This window comes from Mauremys reevesii, linkage group 9 (genome assembly GCF_016161935.1).
Source record: "Mauremys reevesii isolate NIE-2019 linkage group 9, ASM1616193v1, whole genome shotgun sequence".
In the NCBI taxonomy this organism is placed as follows: Eukaryota; Metazoa; Chordata; order Testudines; family Geoemydidae; genus Mauremys; species Mauremys reevesii.
The window spans coordinates 62557569-62582947 of NC_052631.1; the positions used below are offsets into that span (position 1 = coordinate 62557569).

The window sequence follows — 25379 nt, forward strand, 5'->3', positions numbered from 1 at the left end:
GACTAGGAGATTGTCAGACGAGATGCAGCCAGGAAGAGGGAGGAAAATTAGGCTAGCAAAGACAGGCTAAATAGCTTAGAAAATGAGTTGCCCAAAACCAGTGCAGACAAAAATAACAACTGCTGAGTAATTTGCTTGTGTGTGTGTGTGTGTGTGAGTGAGAGAGAGAGAGAGAGTATGCAGAGATGAGAATGTAGGAGAGAAAATGTGTGCATCTGTCTGTCTGTCCATCACCCCTCTTCACTGATACCAAGTCTCACCCTCCACACCACACACCCCGCCTCTATACCAGAGTAGGCCAGAGGTGGAACACAGTAGCCCATTCTCCAATGAGAGTGTGTCAGTGCCACACCCCTGGGAGTGCATGATGCTGGGGAGCAGCCCTCAAAGGGTGAAACAATCTCACATAAAGCACAAAGCGATCAATGGAAATGAAACAGCCTGGTCTTGGTTCAGCCCTAAGATCCAAAGGGGGCATTTACTGTTACTGTTGGTTTAAGTATCTTGTTACAAATATACCACAGTGTGGAAAATGCACTGTCTGAATGGTTCTACTGGCCCTGTATGGGTAGGGGAGTGGTTAGAGTTTGGCCATTACGTTATATCAATCCTATTATAAAGGAGTATCTATTTAGCTACCTCTTTACAGTATGCAGGGTGGTTTCTAGAAGGGAGGGAAGTAGGTGGAGTGGAGAAAGACTGATTTGCTATTTGTATTCTATGATACACAATTGCACAGGGCTTCTCTGCTTGTGCCAGTATATTTTGGGGCCAGACCAAGTCTTGAGAGCTGGAGATAGGAAGGGAGAGAGAGCAGACAAATAGGGCTGGTTGGAAAATTTTTGTAGAAAGAGTTTTCTGTCAGAAAATGCCTATTTCAACAAAACTGAAATGTTTTGTGAAATTGCATCAATTCTGATGAAATTTCATTAAAGAAACAGAAAATAGTTTGAACATGTTGTTCCATTTTGAAATTTTCTGATGAAAAATTTAGATTTTTCATTTTGAAATTACTTTTTATTTGGACATTTACTTTATTTGATGTGTTTTAGAGGGTTGGAGTCAAAACAGTGTTTCGAATTCATTGAAATGAAATGTTTGGATTGACTCAAAGTGACTTTTTTTTTTCATTATTTCATTTTATGAAAAATTTCAAAATTTTGGCTCTTTGTTCCAAATCAGGATAAAAAGATTTTGAAATCTTGACATTTTTCACAGGATGTGAAAGTCTGTTTCCAGACCAGCTCTATGGACAAAGGAAGAGCGAGAAACAGAAAGAAGGAAAGAGACAGATCTCTTTAAACTGAAAGAAAATTGTAATCCTCTCCCTGACTGTAGAGTGTATGCTGGGAAATCCTATGGTGTGATCTTCACATACTGCCCAAGGGAAGGTACTTTAATGTGGGGGAAGATGCAGATTAACAGCTTGGAATGTACTGGAGGAGAAGCAGCATCTGATGTTGTCTGTATCCAGGTGGGCAGCTCGGCCCTTAGAATGGGAGAGATTTCATAAGATGGTCCCTGCCCTCCGGCTACATATGGTCCTTACCGTCTCTTCAAGTTTTCTGGTCAGGAATCTCAACTTAATCACTCTCTTTGGGTTGGGGCTTTTTAGGTAGCTCCTGCCTCAGCATGGCTGCTCCCCCACCTGCAGAACTTGAGCAGAGCCTTAAAGAGCATCTCTCCTCTTCTTCTAAGCCCACGTTGGACCTCCAGGCAGACGAAGCTACATTATTTCCAGGTGAGAATGTTTGCCACTTGGGTCCCACATGCCATGTGGGGTGGGCACATGGGGTCAAATGCAGGCTCTTTGCAGCATCTCAGGGTTTCATTGCCACAAGCAGAACAATTAATTCACTTGGCATCGCATTGGCAGCCTTGCTTAGCAGCACCTCTAACATGGACCTGGGTTTTATAAATCATGCAGTTAGCAGGTAAGAATATGATTATTCCTGTTGTGATGGTACTTAACCAGAATCAGGGCTCTGCTGTGCTAGATGCTGTACAAACCCATAGCTCTTGCCTCCAAGCTCAAAGCCTATTGAGCTGAGGCGGAGAGAGGAAGTAGAACGGTTCCCATTTTATAGGTGAGGAGCTGCAGCACAGAGCGATTAAAGGCCAAGTTTTTAAAGGAATTTAGGTGCCTAAATTCCCAGCCCTAAGTCACAGGGGGTCTGGTGCCCTGGGAATTGAACACAGCTGTTGTAAGTAATAGTCCAAACGCTTAACCAAGAGAGCATCCTTCTGCCCCATGATGGTCTTAAGATTCCAGAGGACTCTTACTGGGCTATGAGTGTTACTTCATCAGGTCCAAATCCCAACATCGTTACTCAGCAAAACTCCCACGGACCTTCAAGTGAGAGCTTTGCTCAAATAAAGGACGAATAAGAGGTGAGTCAGTCAGACTCTGTGGTCTTTTTCCTTTATCACCCCACAGGCAGTAACAGTGAGAAAGCCACAAAGCTCAGCCCTTCTGGCTCCAGCACTCCAATGAGAGGAAACCTTTTACCATAAGATGTTCCCTTTCCCACTGCCGACAGCATGGATTCATGTACAATACACTCTGTTAAGCCTTTCACTAGTGCTGTCTGCTGCACCCTTTGAGTGATGGTGGATTTTAGCTGTGGTATACGAAGCACTTATGTTGCACTTCAGGGAAGATGTAACTCACCAAGGTTCAGCCTGAGAGTTGTAGTTTTCCAGTCCATGTCTGAGGTGTGTTGTACAGCACTCAAGTGATTAATAGAACATCTTCACAGTTCCTTGGCTCCAGAGTTTTCCAAACAGCAAAAAACATTTGTAGGGAGACTCTGGACACATCAACAACTGAGGAGTTGTCTACACAGGGGAGTTAGTGAGGAGTAAGCTAGGCTGTGAATTTAAACACACTAGCTACTCTGCACTAACTCCCTGTGTGGACACTCCAGCTGCTCACTAAAAGCACCCTCTGGTGGTTTAGCTTAATGCACTTCTGAAGTGCACAGTAAGTGTCCACCTGGGGAGGTAATGAAGAGTAGTTAATGCATACTAGCTACTCCAGGCTACTTCCCCATGTAGACAAACCCTGAAAGAACTTTGATCCAGATTCTCAGATGATGTAAAGTGGCATAAAAGCTGTTGACTTCAGTGCAGCTACCCCAATTTATACCACTTGATGTCCTACCCCTGTGCCCAGTAGGTCAGGTCAGTTATGTGGCCTAGTTTGGTTGCCAACAGATATCATATGGTAACCAAACTTATTTCCTGTTCTATGTGTAGGGGAGCTATGAGGTATCTCACATGGTCATTACAAATTAACTAATGCTAAATACTGATCTTGTAATGGCAACAACTGTATTTTAAAATTGATAACTGTAAATGGAGAATAACATCTGGATTCTAAGGGTGAAAGCCTGACTCCATTGGAGTCAATGGAAGAACTTCTATGTACTACATATGGACCAGGATTTCACTCTAAATATCTAATTCTATATCTAATATCTGTATGTACATAATTATTGTAATATCTCTCTCTCTAGAATATATCTAGATCTCTATCTAGATTCTCTCTCTCTAATCTCCTTCTCTCTATCTATCTGAATATATCTATTCGTAGATATTTAAAATATAGCAATACCCCTCTATATGTTTAAATTTAATCATACTATTCCTGATTTAAAATGGCAAATCTGAAACCAAATTTAGATTTTTGTAAAAACCAAGCATTTAAAAACTATAAGAACAACCCAAATACTTGTATTTTAGCTCATTCCAATGTAAGCAGTTTATCTTTTTAAAAAACAAACATTGCCTTCTACTGTTTGCACTCTCCATTTTGCAGCATTGTGTTAGCACATGAGCGCTTGAAAGTGAAATTGACTTGAAACTGGCTATAATAAACATGAAACTGACCAGTCTTATTTTCAGTATTCAGACTGAGAGAGAAGGGGGAGGGGGAAAGAGCAGGGGTGGCTCTAGCAATTTCGCTGCCCCAAGCACGGCAGCACGCCACGGGGGGCGGTCTGCCGGTTGCCGGTCCCGCTGCTCCAGTGGACCTCCCGCAGACATGCCTGCGGGAGGTCCACCGGAGCCGCCTGCCGCCCTCCCTCCCGTGCCTGGGAAAGAGGCAGGCAACAAAACTGAGTAAAGGTAAATGAGTTAAAAAAAAATCATTTTAAGTAACCTAAGGCATTATTTGTAACAGAGAGAAGGATTTTTTAGAAAAATGTGTGATTTTTAACCTGTCAATTAAAATAGACAGTATTTATATAGAACCTACACCAAATCAACATGTATTTCTATTAAGTAGTTCCATGCCTGGCAGCCTCCAGTGTAATTTTCTCTATTAGAAGCTGAATCTTTTCTTTATGATTGTGGTTCAGGCCCTATTCAGTTTCCTCTGAGTGTGATGATGTGTGATCTTCTCTTTTCACACTTATGAACACATCTGATACCATCTGGACATAAACAACAATCCCACTTAAACCTGTGGCCTCTTTCCAGGACTCCTGTGTCCATCACTGCTCAGAGTGAGGCGATTCCCCCATCCTGATGACTCGCTACCACTGTAGAATTTTTGGTGTATTGTTTTGTTTCATGGAAGGATTCTGGGCCTGTTATAATGGGGATGTGAGGGAGATACAGAGACATGACCCAAATACAATTGGCAGACGTGAGATATGGACTCACAAGAGACATATGGAAAAACTGGAGACAGAGGGGTCTAGCTTATGACTCACCTGTTTCTTTTGGGGACTGAGCAATAAAATGGAGCTAAATGAAGAATTCCCTATTCCCTACAGTTATGGATGCATGTACACACACCTACATTGCATCGTAGACAATTTCTGGCTTCCAACTCACACATGCTATTTGTTAGGCAATATCTGACTATGCATGCAGTGGGTTAGGCCATCTCAGCCTGTACCTGCACACACACAAAATGGTTTAGGTAACTTCTGTCTATACCCACACACGCACACACTCTCTGTGCATTAATCTCTCTCTTTCTCTCTCTCTCTCTCTCTTTCACTCATATATATTCATATTTATAGACCCACTAAAAAAGAATGTTTATTACACTGTAGGGGTCTTTGACATGACTTAGAAAATACAGCTAAATGAATATCCATACATAACTAATCTGTTGTATACACACTGTATATTTATGCATGTCATTAATACACACAATACATTGGATGTTGCCGCTGCAGGCTCTCCACATGCACAACGAATTGGCCGCGCTCAGGTATATCAAGAAATCAATTTGCCAGGAAGCACATAATTGGCAATGACCCAAGCAGACTCAGACGAAATGGTGCATGTAGACATGGTTGGGTTTCTTCTCTCTGATTGGATGGCAAACCTCTTAGAAAGGAAAATAGAAAATGATTAAAAATCCTCTTGGTCATACACCAACAACCTTTACCTCCTGAAGAATTAACAGCTGTTCACCTAACTTTTGTGTTAACAAAATCCATTTGTTGGAAGCTTCAGAAAGGGGGATGAACATGGAGCCCATGCAAACCTGCTAGAAATCTGAATGAATATTTGTGCAGTGTTTAATAGGATTCACCCAGCTCTTCTCAGCTCCTTTGAGGGGAAACAAAAATCCAGTTGGTAAGAATTTGTCCCCAGTGCTTGTAACCCTAGAAGGCATGATGTCCTTACACTGTATTGCATCCAGCACTCAAGAGAGACTGTGAATCCCCCTTTTCCAAAATTCCAAACCATTTCCTGATTAGTGAGGCTACCATGGGGATTGAGCTGTCCTTTCTCTCTCTCTCTCTCTCTCACACACACACACACACACACACACACACACACACACACACACACACACAACTCTAGATGCGCTGGGCCAAATTCTGCCTGAATGGCAGGATGAGGGGATTTTTGATGAGGAGAAAGGCAGAGAGCCCCACAATAATCACCCCTTAAAATCTGCCAGTGGCTTCAGCTAGCTAAACAGCATTTCCTCAGTATTTGCATCATTCCTTACCCATTCCCAGAGCGAGATTAGGAAATAGTGCAAATATTGATGTAACCTTTATCTAAGGAAGAACTGGCAATGCTTTAAGGACAACAACAGATGTGAAGTAATTGACATTATTAGACTGCAATATGCATTTCGAAGGCATCCGTCCCATCCATGAGCGAGGTGCCATTACATCCACGTATAAGTGTGCCAGAGGCCCTTCAGAGAGTTAACCACTTCTCATCATCTCCCCTGAACTTTTTGAGTTGTCAGATACAGATGGTTTCCTCCAGGGATACATTTTCCCAAGATTATGCCACAGCCTAGAGAAAGCCACACACAAAGGGGTGAGTCTCATTCAGCACACCAATGACTTGACCGCTGCTGTGTCCAACCAGTATCTAAGCAGCACTGCGCTGGATCTATCGTACACTGTAGATTCTGACCCAGGGAAGAGACTAAGTGGTTATAGAAGTGGGTTGACTTTGAAATTGTCATGTTGGCAGGACACCTTTTCCTGGAAAATATTTGCCATGTGCTACCCTGCCACCTTGTTGTGCCTGATGTCCCATAAGGGAGCTGAGTAAAGATTTCTGCCTCAGAGACATCTCTGGGCTGTCACTGTAGTCATGCCATTTACAAGCTAATGTCATAGACAGAGACATATACATGCTGTGGGCCAGATCCTCAGCTGGTGTACGTCAGCACAGCTCCACTGACATCTATGGAGTTACACTGATTTACACCAGCTGAGGATAGGGCCCTGTGATGTGAGTGGATGGATACATACGGGCTATGTTCAAATCCTGAAAAAAGAAATGCTGGGGCACACTCCTGGTACTTGCAGGACTACCCACGAGAAGTGCTGGAGCACTGTTACAGCGCCCCAAAAACTGTGCTGGATCGGCATTCTGGAATGTCCTGGCACACCTCAAACCTGACATTCACGATGATTTTGACTCATGTCTTCAATGAAGCTGAACAACTAGCGCAGTGATCAAACTTCTCCTTCAGCACCCCGGCCACGTCCTCTCACCCTAGTCATTTGACTCTGACACTGTGACCTGATTGTTAAAGTTCTTGATTAGGCAAACTACTGGGGACTCCTGCAGCCATCTTGTTGGAAATTTACCTCCACTAGGCTGGGCATGTTGTTTGATGCACCCTGAAAGTACCTCCAAAGAAAAGCTTCTTTAGCTGATTGTGTGCACACCGTTTCTACTCCCTGAAAACGGTTGCTAGCATTCAGATCGACCCTGGGGAATCCCAGCCTCTTGGGAAATCAAAGCACCTGGAGAACAGCGATTATTAAAACTGGTCGCCCTTGAGGGAACCTCAAAGTGGGTTGGCTGCTTATTCTGGTTCTGACTGCACTGGTCCCTTTCCATCTCCTTGATGTTATGATAACAAGGGATGCTGCTGATGCTGCTAATTACTAGTTACTGGAATTGTCATGCTGGGTATAATCTGCCATCCACCAGTAGGAACTGTCTGAGATAGGACAAGAATTCTGAACTGCACAGAATGGTATTGAACAAGGAGAGTGTTCTTGAATGGGGAAATGGTAAATACAAGCGAGCAGAATGGGGACCATCCTTCCTGAGCAGAGATGGTTTGTATACGTGAGTGATTACACAGGAGCAGGATTTGAGAGGCAGTGATGGGCTGTGTTACTATGGTAAAGAAGGAGCATAAAACCTTTCTCTTCCCAACGAACACAAGCATTAATCTCTTCCCTAGCCTAGATAGTTGCCAGTGATTGACTCAACTTGCCCAACTACCACTAAACATGAGATTCAATACAAGTGCAGCACCAGTGTCTCCCATCCACACCTGAAGCCCTGGAGAGAAGATAAAAGGAGGAAGTTAGGGATTAAAAAGTATCTGGGGATGAACTTGAACTGCACTTAGCCTGGTGATGAACATTAGCAACAGTGTTCCATGGAGCCTCGTGAGTAATGAGTTCTGATTTATAGTGATTGCTGAACCTGCCGAGAGTTTGGCTGCAGCCATGCATATTTCATGGAACCAAGCAGTTCCTGTAAATCAATAAAGCTCAGGGGAGAACATAATCCTAACTATCTCAAATGGCAATTTCGGTCATATATTATTCTCTTGCCTAAGAAAGACGCTCTCTGTGTGTGTGTGTGTGTGTGCGCGCGCGCACACGGGGGGAGAAGGGGAATCACAGGCACAGGCAAATTCCAGCCAACTCTTGTTTTTATTCTCCTGGAAGTTCTCAAGAGAATTTCATTACCTCTGATCACATACTCTTCTTCTGGGAGCCTGCAAGCTAAGCAGGTTCGGCTAAGTGAATCTTTGAAGAACACTAACCAGTACGTGGTACAAGGTGTGGTGTGTGAATCCGTTTCTGTCTTTGCCAATTGGCTGAACACCTCACAATCTCTTTACCCTCACGACACCTCTGGGCGGTAAGGAAGTACCACTATTTGCATTTTACACCTGGCGAACCGAGGCACAGAGAGATCCAGTGACTTTACTAGAAGTCTTTGGCAGAGGAGGAGCCTGAAACCTAATCCCCAGAATCCCATGATGTATTCTAACCACTGGCTCATCCTTCCTCTCTTGGTAGGTCTTTGTAGGTTTCTGTCTCACTGAGCCACTAACATGGTGTTGAGTGGCAATGGGTGTCTGGAGAGGTCTTTCAGATGACACTTACAACAAATGTCATAACCACTTGGAACTCAGTAGAAGTAGAGGTGTTAGATTTGATGGCCTGGACAAATCATAGATTGGGTGCTTATGGTGTTCCTACCTACACTTCCTTTGTAGATTCATCAGGAAAAGGGTCTTTTCTGTTTCCTCCTCAAACACCTCTTCGGTGCTGCTCTCGCTTTTACATAGTTGTTGTGGCTAAACACTAGTTGCTGAAGTTATCATTGGCTTGACTCTACCAATCTCCGCAGCAGTGGTTTCACTGAGCCCCATGCATAGTTGATATACCAATTCTCACAATGTTGTGTAATCCTTTGGGCCATTGTTGAGATCTGACCTATGGAGTATGAGTCATTTGCATATGCAGTTATGACAGTTGCATGCATGATCACATGTGAGAGGTGCAGAGATTTTTTTATAGATATACCTTAATAATTCTAAACATGTAGGGACAGATCCAGTTCCCACTAAAGTCAATTGGTAGTCCCTTTGGCTGATTTTCATATGTGCCAGATTGGGCTCCGACATAGAACATTGCAAGTATAAGGGCTGCCATCTTGCGCAAAGCTAGGGATGGCACTGCGGACCTCTAGAGCTAAGAGCGTGAGTGTCCATAGCTTGATCCAGGCTCTGTAACAGAATCACACCCTCTTTGGATCAAACACACAGATCATGGGTTACGTATTGAAGAAGCGTGTCCCAAGCATCTGAGGTCTGCAGGAATCTGAACCCAGACAAGCTGTCACCAGCTGTAACCCAAGAACCTACAGGCCTCAAGCCTGTATGACAATTAGCTTAGCATAACTAAGGCCAAGCTTGACATGAATAGCTTGGAATAAGGAGCTAACTGATAAAAAGACCCTAAGTCACAACCTTAGTATGACAGAAACCGAAAGTATTACAAGTTGGGAAAAGGTGACATATGAAACCACGAGAATATACTTTTGGAAATGTAGGGCAAATTTAAAGTATGTTGAGCTTATCCAAAACTTACACGTACTAGTCTCATGTTTCATACTAGATATACCATGGCGACTAGTTGACAGAAATGCTAATGAATATGTCATAAATGACCAAGTGACCTATTGAAGCTAGGGACCCCAGTGTTACTGAGGGGTGGAATTACGTTTCAGGAAAGGAAGTTGAACCTATCATTAAATATGTATAAGGCCTGGTGGGTGTCAGCCTAACCCAGCGTGAAAGGTGGTACCCAGCCTGTGGGCAGTGGGACCCATCGGCACACATTGGCCTGATGATCACGTTGGGATCACTGCATCTACTTCAGGGTTCCCGCAAGGGATGAGGTGAGTAACACAGCGCAGGTATTGGACATGCTGTATTGGCGGTCTCCTTTGCTGTATTACAGTGTTTGCAATTTTATTTTGCTAATCATAGAATCATAGAATATTAGGGTTGGAAGAGACCTCAGGACCTCTAGTCCAACCCCTTTGTCATAGGTCTCACCCCCACTTAGAGCTGTTGGGTTCTAATATGGGGACCTGCACTGGTTTTCCTCTAAACTAAAATCCTAGTTTAGATCTAGTAAAAGCTGCCACCACCCAATCAGGAACGTGGATTGGGACACAGTACTTCCCCAAAATCCTTGGGGATCCCAAGAGCCCCAAATCCATGGAGTTCTTACACCCAGGAGAAATAAACCATTCCCCCCTGCTTCCTCCCCCCTCCCTTTTCCTAGGAGAGACACCGGGATCTAACTACAGAGGGATACCTCCCCCTCCTCTTTAGTTCTTACACCCAGGAGAAATAAACCATTCCCCCCTGCTTCCTCCCCCCTCCCTTTTCCTAGGAGAGACACCGGGATTTAACTACAGAGGGATACCTCCCCCTCCCCTTTCCCTAAGAATCCACCCAAAGAAAGATCAACCAAGTCCTTAATAGAAAAGAATTTATTAAAGAATAAAAAGAAAGTAACTTGTCTCTGTAATCCAAGATAGAACAATACAGGGTCTAAACTTATCAATCTCTGGAGAGAATTCCCCCTCCCCCTTTCTTTCTCAGTGAAAGCAAAGTAACAGCAAACAGGAATAAAGAATTTCCTTCAGCAAACACACAATTGCAAATATAGAAAGCAACTCAAAAGACTAATCCGCCTTTCTAATTAATACTCACTATTAAATAGTAGGAACTACTCCAGGAGAACTTGGAGACATGACTGGCCTCTTTTAGATCCAAAGAAAGCTCTAACAAAGAACACAGACAAAGGCTTCCCTCCACAGAGATTTGAAATTATGTTGTCTCTGATTGGTTCTCTGGATAGGTGGTCATCAGGTACTGCATGTTAACCCTTTACAGGTAAAAGAGACCTTAACCCTTAACTATCTGTTTATTTATGACACCCTTGCTCAAAGCAGGACCAACACCAACTAAACCATCCCAGCCAGGGCTTTGTCAAGCTGGGCCTTAAAAACCTCTAAGGATGGAGATTCCACCACCTCCCTGGGTAACCCATTCCAGTGCTTCACCACCCTCCTAGTGAAAAAGTTTTTCCTAATATCTAACCTAGACTTCCCCCACTGCAACTTGAGACCATTGCTCCTTGTTCTGTCATCTGCCACCACTGAGAACAGCCTAGCTCTATCCTCTTTGGAACCCCCCTTGAGGTAGTTGAAGGCTGCTATCAAATCACCCCTCACTCTTCTCTTCTGCAGACTAAATAACCCCAGTTCCCTCAGCCTTTCCTCATAAGTCATGTGCCCCAGCCCCCTAATCATTTTTGTTGCCCTCCACTGGACTCTCTCTAATTTGTCCACAACCCTTCTGTAGTGGGGGAACCAAAACTGGACACAATACTCCAGGTGTGGCCTCACCAGTGCCAAATAGAGGGGAATAATCACTTCCCTTGATCTGCTGGCAATGCTCCTACTAATGCAGTTGATAACATTACTATTAGAGACCACACAGAGGACTGCTTCGTGTGTGCTCCTCAAGGGCTTCATGCTAATGACAACCTCACCACTGCAGCCTATTTGGAGGCAGAACCCTCTCAGACCAATGCATGATAGATGAGGTTAAATCTTCCTTTATAATTGGGGCTACACCAGGGACTTCTAGAGCTGAAAGCATGACCTCTCTACAGGTTGAACTACAGAGACATGCTCATCGCTGGGACACCTGTGGCAGACTGATATCCTCTGTGGATCGGTGTGACCGGGGTCCCAGTCGGGCCAGCTATGGTCACTCAATTAGGGTGAGCTGTAAAAAATGGGGAAGACAAACCCCCAAAAGCTGGTGGATATTTCAATACCTAGATTTACCAAGCCAGCATAAAACAGCTTCTTTATTACCTTATTGGTTACTCAGAAGTCCAAACAACACAGTTCCCTTAAAGTGATCCAGCCTCAGACCTCCATCCAGATACCCACGTCAAATATGATGAAAATTTCTGTATATCTTATTTCATCATATAAAGAAAAAGGTACTATCAATCACAAAGGTTTGGACACATTACCTCCCAGGTTATTGAATATTCCAGATTTTACCCAAATACATGCTACAGCCAATTCTTATTAACTAAACTAAACTTTATTAAAAAACAAAAGAGAGAGTATGGTTAAAAGATCAATATATATACAGACATGAGTTCAATTCATTGAGGTGCAGATTCATAGCAGAGGTGGTGAGCTTTGTAGTTGCAGTGAGTTCCTTTAGAAATAGTTCATAGGTTATAGTCCAATGTCCAAATCTCATATTCAGGGCGTACCAGCATAACTGGGACCTCAGTCTTGCGACTCAAACTTCCCCCGATGAAGCCTAAGCAGATCTGAGATGACAGAATCAGGACCCAAGGATCTTTTATACAATTTCATGTCTTTTGACAAGTTGGAGTTCAACAGATAATTAGCATGACTTTGAAGGAGGTCCATCACCGGTACTTAGCTGTAGAATTAACATAAGGCAATTTGCTTGTTCCTCCACCATTCACAGATTATTTGCTATACATTTCAAAGAGAGATGAATATTGAGATATCCCACATTTACAATTTGTTTAAATACTAGGATGTTCTTTTGATCTCTGAATTATCAGACTACAGCATAGACTGGGACTGTTGATTACATTGTCCACCCTACTCATACATATGTAAATACACAAAAACACAAACATTATCTCCCCACATGTCTTTTGAGAGTTATTTATTTTGAAGGATGTTTAACCCTTTCTGGCCATGCATCACAATCGGGCACAGAGGGACTGTATAACACACTGAGCAGGGGATTACACAAGCATTATGAACAGACTCAATCAATGGCACCGTCGCTCTTTACAGAGCATGGCATATATGCCAATGAGTTCATTGATGGCTGCTGAGTCCGATGCATGAGTGACAGTCCCATCCACAGTAGGGCACACCCATGTGCTAGCAATGCTATTAATCCAAGCAGCAGATTCTTTCCTCCTCTAATGCAGCAGATTCTTTCCTCCTCTAATGCAGACATCACAAAGCTTGATCCAGTCTACCTTGCTCCATCTACAAGCTGGCTCTGCCAGCCACAGCAGCATTCCACACTCCTTTAATCATCCACAGAGATTCCAAAGGATACTAAGTCCTCTTTACAAGCATCCTGAAATCCATGCAATGGCCTGCCTCTGTTTCTAGGCCCTTTGCAAGCTTCAGAGTACAGCACACTCTTTGGGATCCTGTAATCCAGCATTTGCGTGACATGTCCAAGCCGCCTGAGTCTTTTCTTACTAACATTCCCATGAATGACATGCCAGCATGATTTAACACATCCGTATTTGTCACCCTGTCTTGCCATCTTATTCGAAGAACTTTATGCAAACATCTGATATGAAAGATTGTTAGTCTTTTGGTACATTTGGCATAAATCATCCACATTTCTGAGCCATATAGAAGAGTGGGCAAAACACGTCTCATAAATACGGCTTTTCACTTGAATCGACAATTTGTTATTCTTCCAGGCTCTGTCTTGCAATTCAACTAGTGAGCTCAGTATCAAGATCTCTATTGCTGGTAACATTAGAGTCAACACAGCAAAACTGCTCAGCAACATCCATTTAAGGTGCTGTCTGGAGCTGGTTCTGAACAGCCTTGGTGCATTAACAGACTATGCAAAGACTAAACCAGGATCAGAGAGGCCTCATTAGCCAGGATGTTTCCATCTAATTCTTCCCCCACTATAATTCCTCCCCTTCCCCATCCCAGGTATTTTGAAGGTGCTCAGACCTAGCCATGGAAGCAACCATTGATCCACGTGTCCTCCCTCCGCTTCTAGAGTTCAAAGTCCTGAGGGGTGAGTCCAGTGGGGAGGCCAGCAGCCCAGGTCCCAGATAGCTAATTAAAATGCGCCTGCTCTCCCCCTCAGCTACTCTTCGATTTTCATTTCACCTGATGCTGCGTGGCCCCAGCCTCTTGCTTTGCCATTCCCAAGCACTGAGTCCACGTTGCAACCCCTTGACAGCGAAGGACAAGCTGAGTGGCAGAGGGAAGTCAAAACTATGATTTAAACTCAGCAAGATTAGTTCTTTCAAGGGCTCAGGCTTCTCTCTCCACCCCCACCCCCCACTTTGGTGCAGCAGCTGCAGGAATTGATCATGAAAAGCTGCATTAGGAAAAAAGGGACTCAGAGTAGTCCGGGAGTTCCTGACTTTCAGCTCTGGAGGCCTGTTCGGAGCCTGTCTTGGGTCACAGGTGAAATGAGTTTTGGCTGAAGCTGGTCTCTATTTGTGTACATGACAAACACCCACATGATGTAGCATCTCATCTCAAGATTAGCAGCCTCTGCTCCTCAGGGTATGTCTACACTTCATGCAAAACCTGGGTTCTGACACAGGTTTGAGCCCAAGCCCTCCTGACCACAGCCTGACTCAGATCAGCAAGCACTCAGGACCCTGCTGGGGGGGTGGGTCAGAGGCCGAGTCCTGCTGGGTCTTGGGTCCAAGCCCTGTCATTTTGGAGTGTGGATGCAGTTCAAGCTACAGTCCTGAGTCAGAAGGTTTGGGTAGCGTAGTATGGATGCATTAGCACAGCTGTGAGACCTGGGTCCAGCAATTGAAAGCCTGGATTTACCGTGCAGCATGGATTCTCAAGCATAGGGTTGGAAACATGAAGTCCACAAGCCCAGGTCCCACAAACTTGGGTTTACAATGCAGTGTAAGACATACCATGTGAGGGTAGGTCTACACTGTGATAAAAATCATGCTGCACTGAGTCTCAGGGCCCAGGTCAGCTGACTTGGGCTCAAGCTGTGGGGCTAGAAAATTGCAGTATGGAGGTGTGGAGCCTGGTCTCTGATCCTCCCCACTTGCAGGGTCTCAAAGCCCGGCTCCAGCCCTAATCTGAACAGCTACACTACAATTTTATAGCCCCGTGAGCCTGAGTCAGCTGACCCAGGCCAGCCACAGCCATGCCACAGGTCTTTCATTTGCAATGTAGACCCAACCTGAGGGACCCAGGACTGGACTGGCAAGGGCTGTTGCAGGTCAGGATTCACTGACTTTGGCAGAACTGTTGGGGAGGAACCAGGTACTGGAATAGCAAGGGGACTGTAAGTCAGGAGGGAGGTGCATTGACAGAGTGTGAGTGCCTGGGATCAGAACAACACTGGGTGCTGCAGGTCAGGAGTGAGGTGCATTGGCACAGCTGTAAACTTGAGTAGTAATTGCTAGCCATAAACTGGTTCAAAACTACAGGCTCTCTGTTGTTTGATTAACCTGGTGCAGGCACTCTGATGCCACAGATGGGTTGCCATGGCAGTTAATCCAGCTGCAGTGTTGACTATGGTGCAGATTTAACAAACGGCCTTCGCTGTCGCAGCCAGCCTTAGTGAGCATGGAGCTGATGCACATTTACATAAAGTCTTCCTCATTTCTGATGGTGTATCAGGGACCAAAGCCATGCAGAAGCAGCACAGGTTGAATTTCCTATACGCAGTCTGGACAAGTGCAGGAGTTGAGATTCGTGTGACACAATCATTCTGTATGAGCCCCATTTGTCATCTGGAATAAACATTTGGAGTGTGACCAAAGTAGCCTCTCAGATTACATTAAGTACCTTGAGTTCACTGGCAATCAGCTCACATGAGGTAAAACCCCTCTGTCAATGTAGCCTGAGCGATCCTGGTGGAAAGCATTGCCAGTGACACGTGGTGGTGGTAACCATCACAAGGTCAACGCACAGCATCATCTATCACAGCACACTTCCTGCTGCTCTCGCTCTCCATTCAGGCTCCCTCCTGACTGTGGGCACGGGAGTCCCTCTAGCCATGAGCCTGTGACTAGAGCCCTGGCCTGGGATGCCTTCAGAGAATGCTTTTGGTAGAGATGACGGACAGGACACCCTTGGAGAGCATGGTTGAGATGGAGAGGCCTGGCCTGGTCCCCTTTGGCTGAGATGAAGGAGAAGACACTTTGGCCCCCGATTTGTGGGAAGCTTTGCTCTCTCTGAGCTAATAGAGGGAAAGGGGCAGCAATGTAAACAAACCATGCTTGGAGGCTGGCAGAGTCCCTGAGCCTACAACAGCGTAAAAGTCCCCAGGCTGGTTATGAAGGTGGAACCTGAATTAGCTGTTTCTTCCCCATCCCACACAGACTTCTGGGTCCCTTTACAGTCGTTTCTTGGGAAGCCGCATTATTGCTCCTGCTAACACAGTGCTGGGTTCAGCGTCCTCTTTGCTTTTCTGACATCTCTGAAGGCCTTGCTCTGGCATAACCAACCCCTTGAGATGTGCCTGTCATGACACGGCATCACCACATGGTGGCAGCCCCCCTAGCGTTTCCGGACACTGCCAATGCCCTCTAAACACCGGAGAGTCAAACCAGTCTTCTCACCCCTTGGGAATGAGCAGAGGTCACTGCCCACCAGGGCTGGGTCTCCACTCGGGGGCAATTAAAGCAGGATGCTTCATTTTAGGCAGCCCTTGACTTGGAGAGGATCCAGATGCATCAGGAAGTCAGAATCTGCAGGAAAGCCCAGGGCTGATTTCAGCCAGCTGGGGTGGAACGGAGTTGGCTCAGCTGCCTTGCTTGGGAGGGAGATCGTGGACTCTGGAGTGGAGGAAAGACAGAGATCCACTTGGGGGAGCTGTCTCGACCTGCCATGGGGCTGGCTTCGCTACACTCTGCTCATTGCTGTGCATTGCTCAGCTTCATTCCTAGGTGCTGGGACCCTGCAGAGAGAGCAGCGAGGCCATTGCTGGCCTCCTCCCAATAGGAACATTCCCCCACCTTCCTCTTCTATTCCAAAATGTTTGCGGAGTGCACTGAGAGCCCGAGGACATGTCAGAGACTTTGGGTTCCTTCCCGGATCTTGGATGCTGTGAAAGACCTGGAGCTGGAGGCATCAGACAAAGGAGTGCGCTGAATATTCTAACAGTGCCAGGGAGGCCTGGGGCTCCCAGCCCATGTTAAATTCATCTTGGGAGTAAATGCTGACTGACTAGATCCAAGGGCTGGGATACTCATGCATGGCTCCCGCTCCAAACGCTGAACATAACAGAAGCAGGGAGCATATTAATAGCACCCAGCAGGATTCTGACAAACAGAATGGCACAGAAGAACACTTGATAAATGTCACTTCCGCGCTCTACCTTACTCACTGAAACGGACAGATGAGCAAGGCAAGAAGCAAAGGCTTAAGAAAAATGAGGGATGAAAAATTCAGGCCAAACACCTGCGACTTTTTCCTGATGGAGCAACTGGCCCAGGAAGTGTGTCTAGGAGCAGGTTATTTATTGTTCGTACTGCAATAATGGCTTGAGCTCCCAGCTGAGATCAAGGCCCCGTGGTGCCGGGTGCTGCACAAACACATAGTAAGAGACAGCCTCTGCCCCAAAGAACTTACAGTCTACATAGCCAAGACAGACACAGAGTGAGGATGTGACTTGCTCAAGGTCACCCAGCAGGTCAGGGGCCCAGATAGGTTGTGGAAGGAATAAGAGCTGAGGTGGAACCTGTCCCAAAATCAGGACAGGGGGTTGGTCTCAGGGTGGGGACTCACCGAAATGCAGAAGGGATCTGAACTCTCATCCTTCACAGCAAGCACCAAGCTCTAACTGATTGGGTTAATGAGTTGATTATCCCACAATTGCCCACTTCTGGGTTTTTAGCACCTTTCATGGAAGCATCTGGCCACTGATGGAGACAGAATACTGGGCTGGATGGGCCACGGGTTTGACACGTATGGCAATTCCTACGTTCTGTGATAGAAAGAGTCTGTAAAGCACAGTGACACCAGCCTGGATGGCTTAAATGATCGCCCCTGGTCTGCATAGCTAGGAGTCCATTTCCTTTGGGATCAGTTCTGGACAGAACAGCCTCTGTGCCCCATGGCCTTACTGGATGTTATACTCAGAGGAAATACATGTGAACCCTGTTTGCAGGGGACGCAGGCATGCAGACAGCAGTGGCTGGGGACAGCAAAGACCTGCTGAGAGCTGCACTGCCAGCAGAGTACAGATAATTACAGCCATTAGCATAAGGGCCCTGCTGGATGGGCTAAGCGAGGACATGCCCTCAGTAAAGGGATAAAAACAGGCTAAGCTGATATCTATGTGCTATTACTGAGCTAAGGCATTTCCAAGGGCCAGTGATTAGCATCTGCTTGCTTCTAAATGCAAAGCCACTCAGGCACCTGGAGATCGCGTCATTCCCCTCACGCTGAGGACGTCCTTACACGCAGCCTGTGCTGTGCAAGCCGAGAGGCGGCTCCTCTGTGGAGCGTAAATAACCCAGGTCAGTGGTGTTGATTTACACCAGCTGAGGATCTAGCCATGAGCATGCGCGTGTGTATGTGCGTATACAGTTATGAGGGGGAGACTTGTGCAGCAGGGCTGCATACTGCACTGTGGTGTTTGCTGCAGTATGTTGCAGAGCACCTTCCCAGCCATTTTAACACTGAGATTCACCCTCTGATCAGGAAATATAGCTCTGGTGAGGGCCTTTCAAAAGGGGAGGCGGTATATCTCAGTGGTTTGAGCATTGGCCTGCTAAACCCAGGGTTGTGAGTTTAATCGTTGAGGGGGCCACTTAGGGATCTGGGGCAAACATCCAGGGGCGGCTCCAGGCAATAGCATGCCAAGCGCGTGCCTGGGGCAGCAAGCCACGGGGGGCGCTCTGCCGGTCACCGCCAGGGTGGCAGGGAGGTTCCCTTTGGCGGCATGCCTGCGGAGGGTCCACTGCTCCCGTGGCTTCGGCAGACCTCCCACAGGGAAGCCGCCGAAGGCAGCCTGCCTGCCGTGCTTGGGGCAGCAAAATACCTAGAGCCGCCCCTGCAAACATCAGTACTTGGTCCTGCTAGTGAAGGCAGGGGGCTGGACTCAATGACCTTTCAGCGTCCCTATGAGATAAGTATATCTCTCTATATTATTACCTCTGGGATTTAGGAACACAGGTCCTATTGAAAGTTAATGGGACTTGTTCTCCTAACTCCTTTAGGTGCTTTAGAAGATCTCTCCTTACCACACAGCAGAGCAACAGCATTCACCAGGATCAGTGTATGTTCATCTCATTCCAAATGCATGCCCTCTGGAGAATACTCCTTAACCCCCTAATTTCCCTCTGGGCTTTCTAGAAGTAGGGTTATTCTGCATCCAGTCCAATCCAAAAGGACAAAGCAAAGCCGGAGACAGAAAGAGCTACAGGAGCAATGGTCAGTATTGCAGAGAGTTCACAGTTTGTCCGCTATTGATGCACTGGCAAAGCTGTGTGTGGGCTCAGAGCTGGTCTACATTATACCTCCCTTTGCTCAGCGATACCCTGCACTTTAATGACCCTCCCATCTTTTACATGCACAATCACCTGTTCTGATTGCTGATGTTCTGTTTGTTGTGGATTGTTCTCCCCAGGCGCTGGAGTCAGTGACATACCCTCAGATGGGCATGGATGTGAGGAGGAGCTTGGCACAGGAGCAGGCGGTTCCAGACAGGATGGGGTTTGCAAACCTGAAGGCTGGTATCTAATGTGCCTTTATTTGCAGCTCACCCATCCCACAACATGCAGGCAGTGTTGCCTTGTGGATAGAGCATGGAACTAGGACTCTGGGTTCTAGTCCTGGCTTAGCCATGCCCCTGCTGGATCACCTTGAGCAAGTCTTTGCCTTGCTCTGAGCCTCAGTTTTCCCATATTTAAAATGGGGATAATGATACTGAGCTTTGTAAATTACTTTGAGATCCATCAGTGTTATTCAAAAAATTCCACTTTGGGGAACAAAAATTCCCTCCATGTGACTCAACTGATCTAAAATTGGCAATGCAGAATGACAACAGAAATGGAAAAACAAACAAAAATATTTAGCAGGCTTCTTTTTTTCCCCTTAAAAACTTCTGCTGAAAATATTTGGAATAAGGGATTTGAAAAAGAAAAAAAAAAGTTTTTGCAAAAAATTCTCATTTTGAGAAATGGCCAAATTTCCACACACCCCTCCAAAAAAGGGTTTTGTTTGAAAGTTATAAAGGTTGTTTGCACTTCAGCTAGAACTCAGAATCAGATTAGGGAATTGTGATCTAGATCAGTGGTTTTCAACCTTTTTTCATTTGCGGACCCCTCAAAAATTTTGAATGGAGATGCCGACCCCTTTGGAAATCTTAGACATAGTCTGCGGCTCCAGGTTGAAGACCACTGGTCTAGATTAAATTACTATATGTGAGTGTATAACTCATTGAAAAAAAACACACTCAAAGAGTAGTTATCAATGGTTTGATAGGAGGACATATCTAGTGGGGTCCCACAGGGGTCAGTTCTAGGTCAAGTACTAGTCAATAATTTCATTAATGACTTAGATAATGGGGTGGAAGTATGCTTATAAAATCTGGGGATGATACCAAGCTTGGAGGGGTTGCAAGCACTTTGGAGGGCAGGATTAGAATTGACAACAACCTAGACAGGCTGGAGAATTGGTCTGAAATCAACAAGATGAAATTCGGTAAAGATAAGTGTGAAGTACTATACTTAGAAGGGAAACTCAATGCACAACTACAAAATGGGGAATAGCTGGGTAGGTGGTAGTACAGAAGAAAAAGATGTGGGGGTTATAGTGGATCACAAATTGAATATGAGTCCACAACATGATGCTGTTGCAAAAGAGGCAATGTAATTCTGGGGTGTATTAACAGGACTGTCGTATGTAGGACACGGGAGGTAACTGGTGGGGCCTCAGCTGGAGTACTGTGTCCAGTGTTGGGCACTGCACTTTAAGAAAAATGTGGACAAATTGGAGAGAGTCACAATAAAACAATAAAAATGACAAATGGTTAGAAAATGTGACCTCTGAGGAAAGGTTGAAAGACATGTTTAGTCTAGAGAATAAAAGAGAAGACTGGGGGGTGGGGTTGATCACAGTCTTCAAATATGTTAAGGGCTGTTATAAAGATGACAGTGATCAATTGTTCTCCATGTCTACTGATGGTAGGACAGGAAGTGATTGATTTAGTTTGAAGCAAGGAGGAGACTGAGGTTAGATATTAGGAAAAAGTTTCTAACATAAGCATTGGAACAGGTGACCCAAGGAGATTGTGGAATCCCTGTCATTGAAGGTTTTTAAGAACAGGGGTAGACAAACACCTGTCGGGGATGGTCTAGATCATACTTAATCCCACCGTAGAGTGAGGGGATGGGCTAGATGATCTCTTGACATTCCTTCCAGCTCTATATTGCTACTATAATAATATGTGGCTAGAGAGAGACATCGCCCTGCATATAATGCTCAGCTCACTGGTAAGAGGTCTCAATAATCCCGTTTTATCATTTGAGATGATCACATGGTAGCGGTAATATTTCATGCACACTCCAGCATGCAGTTGGACTAGATACATGCATGATGGGAAAATGTTTCCTTATGCAAAATGAGTTGCCCGTGGGGTTTTTTCTACCCACAAGAGAACCTCAGGGATGGCATTGCCATGATAATCTGCAGTCTGCAGCTGTTAGATGCATTTAGGGAATTAGCCCTGTAATCTCTCTGCATTGCTGGGCACAGGGATCAGTAAAAGACCCACTCCCTTGGGTTCTGCTGTGGCTGCATGTGCTGCTTTTCACTAACTGAGGGCAAGGGAACAGGGCTGACCTTGCTAAATGGTTTAGTATCAGTTTCCATTAAAGTTCCTTTGCATGATTTGTTCCTGTGGCTAGAAATTGAAACATAGTGGCTGTTTCCAATACAGAGTCACTGCTTGTTTTCCACTAATGCTAGCAAACAGAGATGCACCGTGACTGTTTCAGACCAACTCAGCAGCTAGCAATGTAGGAAGCTGTGCAACTTATTTTTCACTTTCCAGTTTCCATTCATCTTGGTTTCATGATTGAATCACCCCAAAGCTCAGCCTGAAATCCTTTGAAACCAGCGAGATTTGCACAATTTCTATTGCAACCCATAGATCAGCCCCTAAGGCTTGGCCAAAATTTAGCCCTAGGCTTGCTGAATGATTCACAAACACAGTCCAGTGTGTAACAAAAAGCCTGTTTCAAAGCAAGAGCTGAGCTCTGCGCATCATGCTGAATATTGTTACCACTTTTCGACCAGGGCAGCTAGTCGAAGTTTGGGGCCCTGGGGACATTCAAGTTGGAAATAGAAGTTGATGGCAGCTGCTATTTTCTTTGATGCAGTCTTGTTTATTTACAAAGAGTGTACAAAGTCCTGTGTCTCTGAATGCAGAAGGAACCAAGAACAAAGCAGCATTTCTTTGTCTTACAGCCTCCAAGCCTCGTTAGTCAACATCAAACCCAAAGCCCTCGCTCTAGTTTTTTCCAGAGTCACACTGTGCTTACAGGGTCCTGCTTGGCTTTATTAACTCGCCTCAGTCCCTCTCTCTCTGTTCTTGCCTGATCGCAGTTTCTGTGTGATCTCTTCCCCCCCAACACCCCTACCCAAAACAATACTCAGCCAAAAGCTCCTGGGTGGGTTCACTCACATCTTTTTTCTTAAGTGGGGGTTTATGCTTAGAGTTATGTTAATTGAAGGGTGAGTACTCCCCTACCAATCTTAATGGTGTTTAACACAACGGCAGTGTTCAGTGTACCAAAACCTTTGAAACTAGTGAGCTTTACAAAATTTCCACCCTAACCCATAGATCAGCCTCCAGGTTTGCCCAATATTTAGCCTCAGGCTTGCTGAATGATTCATGAACATGGCCCAACATGTAACCCAATTCCTGTTTCAAAGCAAGAGCTGAGAGCGCAGCTCTACACACCATGCTGAGTATGTCCCATCTCGTGGGGTTTGACCAGGGGGTATAGAAAATGAAAAACAGCCAAGCACTTGTATGGGGCTCTATTACCAACTGAATCTCCCCTCCCAGCAACGATTATGGGTGAAATCCAGTCCTCACTGAGGTAAATGAGAGTTTTGTCAGTTGGGTCTGGATTTCATGCTAGGGCCCCTATTTGGTTGTGTTTGGCCTACAGCAGTGGTTCCCTAGCTGTGATCCACCGAGCACGAGGGGCATGTGGATTGGTCTCTTTCTGTGTGCAGTTGAGAGAAAAGGCGGAGGTGGGAGGGAGGTGGGATGAACTGAGAAGCCAAAGGAAATGGTTAAATAAAGGATAAAACACCGTACATTGACAACAGCTAGCCATATGTCAGCACTTTCCTCACGCTCTCTTCCCCTCGGAGCAGTAGCTGAAGGAATGGCAGCAAAAGAGCTAAACTCTGTGCTGGATTCTGGGGCTTCCACTGAACTCAGTGTGGTTGTGTGGCAAGTCAGGGCACCAAATTTGGCCCATAATGTTGAATGTGCCCTTATGGCAGCCACCTATCCCTAATATCGGTCTCTGATTTTTCCCCTCCAGTGCCAGCAGCAGATAGTGCCCCAACGGTGACAGAAGAGCCAAACCCAACCCTGGAGACACACAAGGACTCGGCTGGCATGGACAGCAGCTACGACTTTTCGACCTCCAGCTTGGACAGCCGTTGTGAACCTGACCTGGCTCTGGCCACTGGAGACAGTCTCCCAGACAAAGGTCCCCAGTCGGAGGCTGGTGACCCCGGCTCCACAGCCTCCTTGCCCTGGCCAGAGTTGCCAGAGGAATGTCCACCTCGGCCTAACACCCTGGATTTCTCCAACTCCCTCAAATTCCTGGAGGAGGTGAAGCAGATGGGGCAGAGGAGGAACAGTGACCACTTGAACATCCAGGAGAACGGGGTAGAGAGCTGCCCTGAGGCACCTCCCGTCAGCGAGGAGAGAAGGGCGCTGGAGTCGGAGCTGGGGAAGTGCATCGAAGACTTCAGGAAGATCAAGATCCCCATCTCCTTCCCCAACAAGAAGCGGCAGTGGCAAAGCGAACTACTGAACAAATACCACGTCTGAGGGGAGGGGCTGGGACTGAAGCCTCCCACCACCCAGGACTGAAGCCTCCCACTGGCTTCCACAGCCACAAGAGGCACCTTCCCCTGCATCCTGTCCATGATGGGCCAGCCTGCCAGGTGCTGGGTGTCCTTGGCCCCCGTTGATGGCCAGGAGCAGCTCAGCATCTTACAGGCTTGAGCCCTCTTTGAAGAGAGACTTGTGAGAGCCTCTTACTTTAAACCAGTTATTTGATTGACACTGGGACTAACTGATTTGCATCCTGTCTGACCTCATTGACTTTACCTAGGTCACTCAGGGGTAGTTAACAACAGGGTTTGGTCCATGTATTCAAAACAAAGAGCAGTGGTTTCTTGGTCAATGCATCATTCCAGGAATTGGTGCTCCACAGGCAGAGATTATAAGGCTACAGCTTCCTTGTTCTCACGGCAGTCAAGGGTGAAATGTGCATGAAAGGAGCTGTACAAATCCTAGAAGTGAAAATATTTGAGTCAGGATGGGAAGGAGGAAACTGATGTTGGTTCGGGTTGTGTCTGTAGGGACAAAGCTACAGCTCAAGCAATATGGACATTCCTGCCTTTATGACAGTATGACTGTGATCGGAGCTCCTGGGGTTAATAAATGTAGCCAATGATGAAACCTAATTCCAGTCCCTTCCCAGCTCTTTTTTTTTTCAAAATGATTGGGTATTAGAGCTGAGCTATTCAAAGCTGAACATGGGATTTAGACACATAGTTCCTGTTGAAGCAAATGGCAACTGTGCATCTAAATCCCCTAGATTCAGCTGGACTGTTCAAAAATTTTCCATCTAAAATGATTTTCAACAGAAAATTGCATTATTGACCAAACAAATGGTTTTGCAAAAAGCCTCTGCTTTCCATGGAGTTTATTTATATGTTTTTGGTCAAAGAACTAAATGCTAAAAACTGAAAAGATTTTGCTTTTTTGGCTAAAAACTGAAATTCTTTGATTTGGAAATTCCACAGGGTGTTTCATGGGAGTTGTGGTTGGGGTTGCCTCATGTTCTCGTTCTCTGCTATGGGCTGGGCTCCCTTGCCAGACTATTTCTCCCATGATATACCATGGCCTTAGAAACCCTACAATATACAACCAACTTCCTTTCACCAGGAGGGAAGACCATGGTGCATCATTGCAGGTGTAGTCCAACAAAGGTCCCAGCCTATAGAGGAGAAGAGGAGCATGAAGCACCTGGACTACAACTCCCATGAGACACCATAGCAGCAATCAAACTGAAATATTTCAGATTTAGACCTAAATATTTTGGTTTTGAATTTTTTGATAAGGTTACATTTTCCATGCCTAAAAAAACCAAAACTTCTGACAAGTTCTAGATTCGGCTTTGAGAACCTCAGCCCAGATCTATAAATAAGATGAAAGTGATTGAAAACTAAAATTGGCCCCTGAATGGTATGTGTATCTGGTATAAATCCACAGCACACAAAGAGCTCGTCAT

General features: G+C 45.7%; 1 protein-coding gene across 1 annotated transcript; it reads left to right on the forward strand.

Moving 5' to 3' along the window:
• Window positions 1-1299: 1299 nt before the first annotated feature.
• On the forward strand, window positions 1300-24560 carry LOC120372057 (BTB/POZ domain-containing protein KCTD16-like). Its single transcript, XM_039488755.1, has 4 exons — window positions 1300-1391; window positions 1616-1741; window positions 19454-19555; window positions 23391-24560. The coding sequence occupies exons 2-4, from the start codon at window positions 1633-1635 to the stop codon at window positions 23906-23908; spliced, it is 729 nt and encodes a 242-aa protein (XP_039344689.1). The 5' UTR covers window positions 1300-1391; window positions 1616-1632; the 3' UTR covers window positions 23909-24560.
• The last annotated feature ends 819 nt before the right edge of the window (window positions 24561-25379 follow it).